At 52.7% G+C, this 13,988-nt stretch overlaps 1 protein-coding gene across 1 annotated transcript in view; it reads right to left on the bottom strand.

The window, feature by feature from the left end:
- Positions 1-7,643: 7,643 nt before the first annotated feature.
- The window catches only part of TSPAN14 (tetraspanin 14), a 66,301-nt gene continuing 59,956 nt past the window's right edge, over positions 7,644-13,988 (bottom strand). Inside the window, exons 7-9 of the mRNA XM_012663347.1 lie at positions 13,879-13,923; positions 11,003-11,122; positions 7,644-9,309 (exon numbers count right to left, since the gene is read on the bottom strand). Coding sequence (XP_012518801.1) covers positions 9,238-9,309; positions 11,003-11,122; positions 13,879-13,923 — 237 coding nt within the window. The 3' untranslated portion in view covers positions 7,644-9,237. The remainder of the gene's footprint in view (positions 9,310-11,002; positions 11,123-13,878; positions 13,924-13,988) is intronic.

Genomic DNA, 13,988 nt, shown 5'->3' with positions numbered 1-13,988 from the left:
AGAAATAAACACATATTTTTCAAAGCCACCGGGGTGCAGGAGACGTCTGTTATAACGATTAGTGTATTCTGACTCTATCCTGTAATCACCTAAGGGCCAGTTAAAACGGATTGCTGGCTCCTCCCAGAGTTTCTGGTCCACAGGCCTGAAGGGAGGGGCATAGAATTTGCATTTTTAACAAGGGCTGGATGCTGCTGCTCTGGGGACCACACCTTGAGAACAACTGTCCTAACGCATAGGCTGCGGTGCTGGAATTACTATCCCCATTTTACTAAGGAAACAGTACCCGGTCCCCAGCTCTGTCATTTGCAGTGCAGCCTTCACGCTGCGCTACATCAGTGCCTGCCCCGCACCCTTGCACACGGATTGTGCCGTACGAGTAAGTGTCATCAGAGGGGAGGGTAGACCTTGGAGTGGAAATCCTGAGCTGTAAACCCAGCTCCGCCACTTCCCAACTGTATAGCACCAAACAAGTTCCTTAGCCTGAGTCTGTTTCCTCTTGCATAAAATGGAGAAAATAGCATTTGTTCTTTCCCCGTCGCCTGCCAGCCTGGCAGTGTTGGGCCCACGGTAGGATTTCTATGAGACGTCGGACTGTTGCATTTGAGTAGCAGGTACTTGGGACTGGAGGAGGAATGTTGGCCCTAGATGCCCCCGTTCCCTCCTCACCCTGAGAACCCAGACCCCACCACCACCAGTTTCGCTACCCCCAAGGCCAGCAGGTGACACCCATTCATGGTACAGGCTTGAGGTAGAGGAAGGGAGAGCTACGGGAAAAAATTTGAAGGACTACAATCTCAAATTTTAAACACATGCCTGTGCCAGTTATGAAAATTGTGCTGCAGGGAGGAAGGAGAGAGTTCACCAGCCAGGGGCTGGGGGCACCCAACACCTCAGTTTCTTATAACATCCATGACAGATTCTCTTTTATACTGCCAAAGTCCTCCCACCCCCACCCCCACAGCTCCCAGGAATCACCTTGAGAGCCACAGAGAAGGGAAGTAAACGCACTTCCACACACAGTTATGCCTGAAGAGAGACGAGTGAATGCATGTGTTGCAAACAAGGGAGTCCCAGGAAGAGAAGAAAGAAGGGAGAGTAACACTGGAATCTGTCATAAGGTTATTCCAGGGAGTGGAGCCTTAAAGATTCCTCAGTTAGATGACATGTCTTTTAAAATAGGTGACCTGATGTTCTGCCACCTACGGAGGAGCTGATGTCATCCTCAGAGCCTAGGTGGCACAGACATTCCTGGATTTGGCCACTGGGTGGATGGTGGTACCCTCAGCTGAGATGGGGAAGAGGGGGAGGGGCAGTTTAGGGTGTGGATGGAATTTGGGGTTGGGGAAGAGAAGGTTTGGAGGTGGCAGTTCAGGTGTCTGCAGGAGCAGACGGGGGGCCAGATCTAACGTAGGTTCGTAGACACCTGAGCTCTTGGGGTAGCAGACAAGGCCTGAGCCACCCATTCACTAATGAGAGGACAGCCAGAGGCCCTGGAACACCTCCCACAGTGGCTGGCCCTTACCTAGGGCACCCAGAAGACGCCCTAACCCCCAGGCTTCACTTTTCTCCGTAAGAGACTGGATCCTCTGGATTCTTGCCTGGGTCCCATTTTAAAAGGGAGCTCTGCCAGAAGACAAGAGGTGGAAAGAAATTTGGAATAAGCACAAAAGATTCCGGGTGACTCTAGTGGAAAGCTATGCATTGTTTAAGGCACACCCTTCCAGTTATGTGATTCAGACTTTCATTGCCTTTGAGCTATTTTACAACTAAATTGTACAGTTAATGCAAAATAATTCTTGTCTATAGACGGGCATGTAATATACCTGAATGAGATTCAATTGACCTTTTCCCCTTGGAAAAAAAGGCCACTTTCAACATTCCTTTACTTCATATAGATTTATGGCTCATTGTGAGCTTTCCTTTGAACTGGCTGTTAATCTTACCAGCTCTCTCAATTAATGAGTTAAATAAAATTTTTGACATGTGCACATGTAATATTTATGAGTCATGCCTTTTTTAAAAAAGTATCTTTAACAGAGGGCATGGGAAGGCTCACTGCGTCTCAGAGAGGGAAAGACTTGCCACAGTCCACACAGCACAAAACCCACCCCCAGCCCCACCCCTAACATCCTGGACAGGAAGTGTCCAGCCTGGCCTTGCATACCTTCAGGGACAAGGAGCTCCGTCCCTTTTAGAGGCCACTCTAATTCTTTCCCTATTGGACCACAGCTATGCTGGTTTTAAAAAACAGAAAAGCAAATCTAAAACTGGAAGAAAACACAATGGTTCCTCCTGCTGACAGCTGAGTAACTGCTTGGGCCTAAAGAATCATCCACACGCGTGGCTGGCAACCCCGGGTCCCTAGCAAAGGCACAGTGCGGCCGAATCGGCTGGATGCGGAGGGTGGGGGAAGGACAGTGCGAGCCGGGCGTGTTGCCGTGAGGTGGAGAGCCACCATGCTCCACGCTCCTCCTGCCTCACAACCAACCCCTGGCCGTTCCTGACCTTTCGGCAGTTTGCACACATTTTCAGACCCACGTTTTTCTCAGGGCAGGCACAGCAGGGCCCGTGCACTGGTCTCACGCACACCTCCCCAGCACTGACCCCGGGGTTCCAGTCCTGCTGAGGCTGTCCTGGCTGTGGAGATGCACACCCTTCCTTGTGGGAGGCACAGGGGAGCATCCGGTCCTCATTCTGAGGCCTCAGGCAAGTGCCAGCACTTCCCAGGGCCTCTCTTCTCCTTACGAGGAGTGCGACCAGATGGGGTCCACCAGCCGTCCAAGCGTGATGTCCTGCAGTCTGCAGAGCACATTCGCCACGGGGTTGTTGTGGCTCGCAATAATCCCCTTTCTCCCTGGGGCCCATCCCTCCTGGGTCCCCTGGGCAGATGAGAGCCACTCTGCTGTTTCTGGGGGCTCAGGGGAACTTCTCAGGTTGTGTTGGTTTCTGGCAGGACCCACACTGCAGGCAAGAAGCAACACCTCTCTTGCCTCCCCGCCCCTGCGGCACCAGAAGCAAACGGCCCCTAAACTGCAAATGCCCGCTGAGGCTCCCCGCAGACCTGGAAGCCTTGTTCCTAAAAGGACAGGCAAGTGGACTGTTTCATTTCAAAGTGGCTCAAAGCTTGAGCTGGAACCCAGGCAGCTCACCCATGGGGACTGGTAGCTACAGATAAAATTCCCCTGATCATTAAAATTGTATTAGCAATAATTTTAGGGGTCCATACTAAGTAATCTGGACCTATGTTAAATGCTTTACCCACCTCATCTCGTTTAATCCTTGAAACAACCCCATAGGGGCAGGGTGTTATCACTCCACACACACACCAGCAATGGTCGGGCAGCAACAAGCCCACCCTCCCTGGAGAAAAATGTGAGCCCACCTCCCTGGAGAACTCCTTTAAAATAAACACGTTGAGGACACTCAGCCCTCTCGCCACGTGATGCCCTGCGCCACCGCGGGACTGCAGAGCCCCGCCAGCAAGAAGGCCCTCACCAAATGTGGCCCCTAGACCTTGTCCTTCTCAGCCTCCATAACTGTAAGAAATAAATTCCTTTTCTTCATAAGTTAAAAAAATAAACATGTTCTTCTTAGAAACCCTACTAAGAGGTAATTCCAATAACAAAACACTGTGGGGTTTTTAATAAGCCTTTGTAAGAGCAAAACAGCGCACGTGGCTACAACATCCATCTACAGAAGCGCGATGGGCGTGGCAGCACCCCGGGTGTTCGTCCCCCATCCTACGGCATGCTGCCTTCCCAGCCACAGGGTTTAAATGGGATGACCAAGCACAGAGGGCAGGGTGGCCAGGTAACCCTTCCCTCAATGGCTTCGCCACTGCACCACCCTCTCAGAGGGGGGCTCGAGGTGGCCTCTTCCTTCCCTCTGCCATAGATGAAGGGGACACTGGAAGGCAGAGAGAAAAGGAAACCAGAACCTGCTGACATCACTGAGCCACTTGGATCAAAGCAACCCTGAAACTCACTCCACCTCTGGACTTTCCAGTTTCAGGAGCCAAAAACCTCCCCTCATTGTTGAGGCCAGTTTGAATTGGGTTTTCTGTTACCTGCAACGGTAAACCTACTCCCCTGGTCCGAGAGCAAGGTCCATCTGCTCTTGGCACCGTCCTACAGTGGATGGTGTGACCATGAAAATGCACCTCGGGTCAGTGTATTAAGTAAAATTAATCATAAAATACTAAGTGAAATGATTCGTTTGTGAAGATCTGAATATGCATGGATGTTTTCTGGAAAGATACTTTAGTATGAAGTTGCCTCTGGGGAACAGAAGATAAACTTTTCACTTTACACTCTCCTATGTTTAGATTGCTTTTACTTATGTATATTAAAAAAAAAAAACACTAGTTTAAGAGCTGTTTGAGGTGACAAAATCACAGTCCATGGTGGTAATTTATCTTGGCAGTTATTAAACCATGCTTTTGAAGCCCCTGCTAGAATATAAGATGCAGCGCAGGCTGGGCGCGGTGGCTCACACCTGTAATTCTAGCGCTCTGGGAGGCTGAGGCAGGAAGATCACTTGGGGCCAGGAGTTTGAGACCAGCCTGAGCAAGAGTGAGACCCCATCTCTACTAAAAGCAGAAAAAATTAGCTGGGCACGGTGGTGCACGCCTGTAGTCTCAGCTACTCCAGAGGCTGAGGCAGGAAGATCACTTGAGCCCAGGAATTCGAGGTTGCTGTGAGCTAGGCGGACGCCACGGCACTCTAGCCCAGGAAACAGAGCGAGACTCTGTCTCAATCAATCAATCAAAGATGCAGCACCCAGAAAGAAAGCTGAGTGAAGAAATAATTGTTCTGGACCTTTGTAAGGAATACTCACTTCCTCCTTCTCCAACACCGGAATCCCTGAGCTTAGCAACTTCACCAGAACCAGCATACACTTAAATGTACCCTTAACTTTTCCCTCCTCCCAAGGTTACACAGTAGCCCCAGTCCTACAATACTCACTTCATGTTTTCCTGAGGCACCCCGGAGACGCCAAGAGCATTTGAAAATGAACATGCCTTTAATGCAGGCTTTGAGCAGCAAAGGCCAAGTCTTGCCGACTTTATGAGGAGCTAAAAAGGCCCTAAAGGTGTGTAGTTCTCCGGATTCTTGGACAGAGCACCCAGATGAATGAGAACAGGGCTGCAGGCGGTCATCTGCCCTGAAAGGCCGGGCAACACGCTTCTGGGCATGATGACAGACCCGAGCATAGGGAAGCACCTCTACCAAGATCCATCTTGGGGGACAGTTTCCCATAGTCCAGGACAGACAACGTAAAAACCCTGTGACCCTGAGCACAGACACCCCGTATGACCCTAGAGCGGGAAAGGCCCACCCGTGAAGGCCATGCAGCAACCCCCTCCCCTCTCACATGCTACAATTGAAAGCTTTGGACCAGTGGGTGACGGGGCTGATGCACCTGCCACTTGGGCAGAGACCTTCCCGTGACAGGAGGATGCCTCAGGTGCTGGGATCACTGCAACCTCCCTCCTTTCTCTGCCCCTCTGCAGTCTGTGTTCCTCTGAGGCTGCTGGCTGAGAAGCCATCAGGGGGCACTCCCTCCTCTGCTGGGAGCACTCCCACACTGCAGCAGCTTACACTCGCGTGCGTGCCCGTCACCACCCCGGTGGCCTCTGCATGGAATCTCCTTGAAAGGCCGTGTCCGATCCCCCACTGCCCAGCACAGAAAGCCCTTCACAGGCTTGTTGGCTGGCTGGATGGCAGCTCTTGCCCTCCCCAGCAACCTTGCTTCAGTAAAGCAAGCACCTAACACTACACCAGGGACCAGTCTGCGGACTGAACACCTAGCGCGACCTGCAGCTATGGCCTTGCAGAGAAGCGAGCGAGCCTGCTGCCCAGAACCAGGGCCTCTGGGGACTGAGCTCCTTAGGGCAACACTGTGCTTTACCCAGGTCCCTCAAACCAAACCAGGCACCCAAATCCAAGTGCAGAGTGGGGAGAATGCACACTCTCCGCTTTCTCCAAACGTCTGCCGACCTTCACAGAGCCCAGTGAACTGGACCATCTCAGGGAATGGCTCTGCTCTGGCCGGCCCTCTGGGCTGGTTTCGCTCAGCAGGACCCAATTACAGATGCAGGATTCAGGGCTGGTGGGCACCAAGGCTCTTTTTTAGCTGCAGGTAGAGGTTCTGGGACAGGGGAACCCAGCCTTTCCAAATCCTTGACAGTAACTTACCTTTCTCTGAGCCTCAGGTTTCAGGCATAAAAATGGCTTCCTCGGAGTTGTTCTAGTGACTGAATGAGTTTATTAACTATTAGGTACTCTGAGCACTTCCTCTGTTCCAGGAAGTTTCTATACACATTAATTTTTATTGTTCATGTGGGGAATCCGAGTGCCAGGCAGTTTTCCTGCCCTGTGGGAAGTGGAAGCCCCAGAGATGGTGAGGACAGCGGCAGCTGGAGCCCGAGCAGGACGGGCAGGAGAGGGTCAGAGAGCCAGCGAGCCTGGACCTCCAAAGCAGAGGACTCTGAGGACGGGGTGGTCCAGAGTGCCAGGCGCTACAGAGGCCAAGAGAGGCCCCAGGCTGACAGCTGGGCTAAGCAGCTTTCAGCCAAGCGGAGAGAGCGAGCGGTGGGGGACGGAGAGCCCAGGCAAGAAGCGGCCTGGAGGCAATAGGGCCCCGGCAAGTTTTTAGGATGAGGAAAAGAAGGCCAGGGACTGAAGAGGGGGCAGAAACAATAACAAGGCAAAGAGGAGGTGAGCAGCAGAGGTGCAGGAAATGTAAGAAAAGATCCTGATACTTCAAAGTGAGCGTGCTTGTGGGTTCGAGGGAGCGCCGCAGAAGGCCAAGCTAGCCTCCCTCCTGGTCTCAGAGGACGGGGGCGGTGAGGACTCCGGCCAAGCCAGTGCTGGGCAGGGAGTGAGCAAGGGCTGGCTCTGTGCAAAGAGCCCAAGCCTGTTGGAGACCCCCACCCTTGCTTGCTTTTCGTTCCTCATCCAACTACTCAAAGTCAGATAAGAGAGCCGAAAATGGCCCCAAAGTTTTGTAAACTAATTAAAAAACAAACCCAGTTCTGAAATATTCATGGCTAGACTTTATCCTGAACCAGGTCTATGTGAATAGATGGGACAGGTCAGCAGGAGCTGCCAGGGAGCTCTTGGCGCCAATGCTGGCAGGAGGGGCTGACCCACCACTGTCCCAGGGCAGGCTGGGTCAGAGGCGCCCAGTGAGGTAGGCACCGCCACTAACCCCTCCCCAGACGGGCCAGCAAGGTCAGAACACGCCGCTCGTGCAGTAGCAACGTCCAGTGTCCCCAACCTCTTTTGCTTGATCCACAGTATTGCCCAGGCTGGACAGATGACCTAATGTTTCCTGTGGGCCTAGTTAAAGTTTTTCCCACTCACACTTACAGATGGAGGTAGCTAAGCCACAAGTGAACTTATTCCAGCTGTAGCCTGTATAGGAGGGGTAACTGCAAGCAGCACCATATAGAATCTGACAACACTCAAGACGTTTACATCAGGTTGAGCCCACGATGGACTGCCTTTACCCCTTGGCCTCTGTGAGGTCTGGTCACACTGTCCCACTCGTCCCCCTGGCAGCCAGATTTACCACTGAGATGCTTAGTGCCATCTTGATAGTGACCTGAAACAAAAATGATCAAAACAACACCATTCATATAAAGATATATTCCATAAAAGAGTTTGGCAGTCAAAGAGAGGCATCATACTTCTGAAAAACACAGGCATTCTTCTTCTCCTAGTCTACAGAGAATTGTTCAAAAAAAAAAAAAAAATGTCATCATCATCAACAAACACCCACCAGTATACACCACACTAGAATACACACTTCGGCAAATAACTGAAGGTCGCACTCAGTCCCTGAACAATCAGAAGTGGTATGAGCTACAGAGGAAGTCAGAACACAGCCCAAACACTGGACGAATGCCCAGCCATCCCTACGGGGCTCCTCAGCACATAAGACAACATCATTTCCAAGAGCAAGCCCTGGAACAGCCCCGACAGGAAGGTGGACCCGGTGAGCACAGTTACGAGGGGAGTCACCACGAAGGTCAGAAACAAAACGTCCCGGGCCTGGGGTCTGCGACTGGGCGCAGGGCCTGGCTGCAGAAGAGGCCAGCCCCAGGCATGTGGCCACCAGAAGCCCTGGCCGAAGGTTTCGGGCTGGCCATCTCAGGCTGGGGTCCCTGGCCTTGCAGTGGGGAGGGAGGGCCAGGATTCAAGTTCTGGGTGACAATTTCAGTAGCACCAAGACCAGAAGACAGCGAGGCCAAGCTGGGGAGCGGGGAGGGGGATGTGGGGGGTGTGGGCAGGACTGCATGGAGGAAGGGGGCACGTCCATGGTCGGGGAAGGAAAGAGAGGGTGTCAGGGCTGGTTCTCGAGACACTCAAGGGAACTCAAAGGGACAGCTCCAGCTGTGGACACCACATAAGGCTGCTCAGAGGAGAATGCAGAGGAAAGGAGGAGGAAATGAAGAAATGGGTGAGAACGTTCTTGCCCCTATAAATAAACTATTTACACACTTTAAGAAAAGGAGAGTGGGCTCTCGGTGGAGAGCCATGCCCACCGCCCCACCGCCGCCTGGCGCCATCAGTACTTAATGCTGTTGAGACCAGAGGCGGCTCTCGCCCCAGGAGAACGGCTGACTGACTCAGGGCAGCGGGCAAGGCACTCCCGTGGCACCAGTCCACGCACTGGCTCAGGCTTACTTCACATGGACGTGGCTGAGGATCCACACACACCACCGCGGACCCAGCTGGCACTCAGAGGTCTGCCAGGGCCCCTTCCTCCTCCCCAGCTATAAGCAGGGCCCTGGGCTGCTTGACTTGATGGAGAGAGAAGCCTTGTCCACACCTGCTGGTCCCTCTAGCCATGGCCCACCCACGGATGTGGATGACCCAAAACAGACGGTGTCCTGCAGACGCACATGGGCTCCAGGGCGTCCGAGCCAAGCTCTCCCCGCAGCCATGGGAGCCCTGTCTGTCCCTCGGAGTCACCACTCCCATGCAGACACATTGCTGTCTCTGGGCAGACCCCAGCGGGGATGCAGTCGTGAGTGTGGGCAGGTAACAAGGGGGCACCCAGTCTTCGGCACCAGCAAGCAGAAAGAGAGGTCACGTCACGCTGATGCTGAAGACAGGGCGCTGGCCTCCGTGGGTGTGGCAGCTTCTCCCCCTCTGGACATAGGTTGGTGACAATGAACGGCGTTGGCCTCCATAGTGGCTCAGCTCCACTTGCTCGCCCTGCTCCTCAGAAGTGATGGCCTGCCTTCACCGCCTCAATGTCCGAGATCAGGGTCCTTGCCAGGAAGATGCCAAATATCTGAAACCAAAGCCAGCACAGTAAGTGGCCATCGGTGCCGGTGCCCAAAGGCAGAGGGCAAGGTGAGGATGTTCCATGACACCTTGCTCCCCCATGCACCCTGCCAAGACACAGAGAGAGCAACACTTCGCAAGCAGTGACGCACGGCAGACCCGCCAGTAGACAGGCAGCCCTGGCGTTTAGTTTGCTGTGTCCCTACAGCCTAAGAGAGGCAAACGGCAACAACACAGACGCTCTGCCCTGCCTCCAACATGACTAAGCATGTCACATGCCACGGGGCGGGACACGCTTGTCCCTGGGTTAAACCAAAAATAACAGGGTCACCCCAACTGACTGGTTTTGATTCCCAAAAGGATAAATCTTGAATGTTCCCTGTAAACCTGGGTTCCACAATAAAACCAAGGCTGTTCCTAATTTGGGCTGTGCTAATGTCTGACTATAAGTCCTGACCTTGGTGAACAGGAAAATCGTGAGGGAAGATGGATGTTTTTCTACCAAGAACAGACTAATGTGAACTTGGTAACCTTTGGAAGTTTGCCTTTTTTTCCTTTAAATTCTTGTGGTTCTTATGTGACAAGCCAATTCTTTTGAAGTCTGATTCCCTTGCCCGCTTTGCAAGTAATTTTTGTCTTTCCTTTTCTAGATACTTCTCTCAGTCTTCCTTTGAAGGAGGAAGGTGTACTGGCAGCCCTGGGTCTACTTTAGTCCCCTCCTCAAGGCAAAGTCAGAGTCAAACATTTTCTAAATGGTGTGTTTTCCACCCAAGAACGGCTTTAGCTGTCTCAGAAGCTGCTCAGAGGCTGTGAGCTTCTTCTCACAAGCCCTGGGCAACACTGGAAAGACTCCTGGTTCCTCTGGTATCGGTGAATTCTTGACTTTCTCCACCTGTTCTTCCCCTACCAGACACAGGCCAGCCCACCCGCCCCAGGCCTCCCTGCCCCCTCGGCCATTGTCATCCTTCCACAGTGAAATCTGGTCCAAATGAACAAGTGCAGCCTTGAAGGGGAAAGAAGCCACAAAGGGCGGTGGGCCTCAGAGGGTCCAGTGTGGACAGGGAAGCCGCCCGAGAGCCTCAGCCCGGGGGCCCAGCACAGGGAGGGAGAGGTCCCGGGGTCAGAGCGCGTACCGGAGCCTCGAGCCTCCGTCAACCCCCAGCTGACTGACAGCATCACCGTCCACTCTTCAGCTCCTGACACCTCTCTAAATTCTACCACTACCTTCCCACCAGCAGGGAGAGACCCCAAAGCAGCCCACCCAGAGGGCACTCTTGACTCCAACCTCCAGAAAGGCCCTCTGGAGAGGGCTGCTGGCAAGACCTGCACAGGGCCACATTCCCCACTGCCCCCACCCACACACACCCCCACACCTACCGAGAGGCCTCCCTCAAGGCAGCAGACCACTGGGGAGAGAATGATCACAGCCCGCCCAGGACCCAGCCCCAACACATGACATTTATAGAAGCCACCCTGTTCCTGCTCCTGTTACTTACACACACACACACACACACACACACACACACACACACACACACACACAGTGTGCACGCGCTTGAACGTCCAATTGGATCCCTTTCTTTTTTCTGTAAGGTTCCTTTGATATCATAACCAAGCTAGACAGACATTCTATGTTAAGGGCTCAACTTCCTCCAACGAATAAAGGCCACCCGCCAATCCTGTGGGCTCCTGGAACATACCTGTAGCAGCGAGATGGCGATGAAGACGCCAGCCACGATGTAGATATTCCTCGGGAGCCAGCCCTCCAGCACCTGGATGCAGCCTTTCGTGAAGATGGACTCGTCCCACTTGTTCTTCAGCTGCAGGGAAACACCATATCGGCCTGAGCCTACGACACACACGGTGTCCCCACCCTGGTCCCCTAGAGAGCTCCAGCAGGGAGCAGGGCAAAGTACAGTGGGAATGAGGCATCTGGGAGGCAGGCGCTGAGGATGGACAGAAATCTCCAGGAGAAACTCATACACCTGTCCCTGGCTCTGCCCCTCACCGGGCAACATGCTGTCGCAGCGCCTGTCGGACCAAAGTCTCCCTGGCTATGATCTTCAGCCCTCCGGAGATTTAAAGGTCAATTTGCTCGACACACACCCTCAAAGCCCACATCTAGAGAAAAGAGGGCTTGGGGGAGGAAGACGGGCCTTTAAAGGGAGAGAAACCGAAGGGGGTCCTAGACTTCTGTGAGTCAGAGGAGCTAGCAGGAGAAGGAAGGGATAGTGGCTTCTCAGAGCGTGTCCCCAGGAGACAGAGCCAGAGGTTAACAGTCACCAGCCAGCCCACTCCCTCCACCGCCCAGCCCCGGTGCAGTCAGCAGGTGCATGGAGGCCTCATCCCGGCGCACAGCCCGCCCCTGCCACTGATGTGCAGTAATCGGCCCCGGCCCCTCACCTGTCAGCCTCCCCATGACAACACTGATGGAACATTATTCCGCTTTAGTGGTATTATGGCTGAATTGTGTCCCCCAAAATCCATATGTTGAACTCCTAACTCCCAGTAGCCCAGAATGTGACTGTGTTTGGAGACAGGCTCTTCACAGAGGTAATTAAGCTTAAATGAGGTCATAAAGGGTGGGCCCTAATCCAAAATAATTGGTGTCCTTATAAGAAGAGATTAGGGCCCGGCGTGGTGGCTCACGCCTGTAATCCTAGCACTCTGGGAGGCCGAGGCGGGCAGATTGTTTGAGCTCAGGAGTTCGAGACCAGCCTGAGCAAGAGTGAGACCCCGTCTCTACTAAAAATAAATAGAAATTAATCGGACAACTAAAAATATATAGAAAAAATTAGCTGGGCATGGTGGCACATGCCTATAGTCCCAGCTACTCAAGAGGCTGAGGCAGCAGGATTGCTTGAGTCCAGGAGTTTGAGGTTGCTGTGAGCTAGGCTGACGCCACGGCACTCCAGCCCAGGGAAAAGAGTTGAGACTCAGTCTCAAAAAAAAGAAGAGATTAGGACACAGACACACACAGTGAAAGGACAGCCGTCCACGAGCCAGGAAGAGAGGCCCAGAACAGATCCTTCCTTCCCAGCCCTAAGAAGGAACTAACCCTGCCAACACCTTGACCTTGGACTTTCAGCCTCCAAACCGTGAGAAAATAAATGTCTGTTGTTTAACCACCCAGTCTGTGGTACGTTGTTACAACAGCCCCAGCAAACCAATATAAGTGGCAAAGAAATTCACAGCTAAGGAAGCTGATGCTGACAGAGATTTTTGCCTCCGTCTATTCGGGCTACTATAACAAAATAACATAGACTGGGCAGCTTATAAACAACAGAAATTTATTTCTCACAGTTCTGGGGGCTGGGAAGTCCAAGATCAAGGTGCCAGTAGATTCAGTGTCTGGCGAGGACCTACTTTCTAGTTCGCAGACAGAACATTCTCACGTGTTCTCACGTAGTGGAAAGGGCGAAGCAGCTCTCTGCCATCTCTTTTATAAGGGCACCGATCTCATTCGTGATTAGGTCCTCACAACCTAGTCACCTCCCAAAGGCCCCATCTCCAAAACCCATTCCACTGGGAGTTAGGTTTCAGCACATGAATTTTGGGAAGACGTGAACATTCGGTCTGTAGCAGCTCACGCCTGCGAGATGGAGGTTACTGAAGGAGGACTCTGAGCTTCACAAGCTGCAGGTGGCACATCCCTCGTGTCCATGGCTAACAGGAAGGGTCTCTGTAGACCCCTCCCTTTCAGAAGAGCAGTCATTCCTATCACAAAAGGCCGTCAGAATACGGACTGGAATGGGGTGGGGTCTTGCTTGTCCTCACAGAGGAGAGCCCACTCCCTGTAGCCTGAAGGAAGCCCTCGAGGACAGAGCCGTGCCCCTGCCCCAGGCCAGTCTCCCCCCTTGTTTCCACGTGGAGGCTGGACCAAGCCCCACACTCCTGCAGCTTTCTCCTGAACCCCTCTATAGCAGATGCCTTCTGGGGGCTCCAAGCAGCCTCATAAAAATGCAGCCTTTGTTCCTGAAACTTTCATCCCATCTTTTCTTTTTTCTTAAAGATATAGGGCCTTGCTGTGTCGCTCAGGCTGGGATGCAGTGGTATGATCATAGCTCACTGTAGCCTCGAATTCCTAGGCCCAAGCAATCCTCCTGCCTCAGCCTCCCTGGTAGCTAGGACTACAGGCACATGCCCACTATGCCCGGATAATTTTTATTATTTTTATAGAGACGGGGTCTATGTTACCCAGGCTGGTCTCAAACTCTCGGGCTCAAGCGATCTTCTTGCCTCAGCCTCCAAAAATGCTAGGATTACAGGCGTGAGCCACCATGCCCAGCCCCATCCCACCTCTTTAATGCAGTAACTGGGTTTGGGAACTGTAGTTCACAGGGCTTGAAATCACCACCCACTGCTGCTCCTGGGGTCTTACCACCAGCTCAGGAAGCAGTTGGTGTAGCAACTGCATCCCTGTTCAGCTTAAGTGGCACCTTGGAGCTTAATCACCCCCAGTTTCCCCATTTCAATGTGCACTTGTGTTAAATCAGGAAGTTGGACCATAGGGAATAAAATCTAAAGAACTGTTAACCTAAAGAACTCTTAAAGTTGTACACATTATGGTTCTCACCTGAATCCTGACGTCATATCCACACTGTGTGTTCACAACTTTTTGCTGTAAGGAAAGCAGAGGAATTAAGTCACTTTTGGTCTCTCAAGAAGCTAGCAGTAAGAAGCTCT

This window comes from Propithecus coquereli, unplaced genomic scaffold (assembly GCF_000956105.1).
Source record: "Propithecus coquereli isolate 6110/MARCELLA unplaced genomic scaffold, Pcoq_1.0 Scaffold80, whole genome shotgun sequence".
Lineage (NCBI taxonomy): Eukaryota > Metazoa > Chordata > Mammalia > Primates > Indriidae > Propithecus > Propithecus coquereli.
Note: the sequence above shows the minus strand (reverse complement) of the source record. Positions and strands in the feature narration are given on the sequence as shown.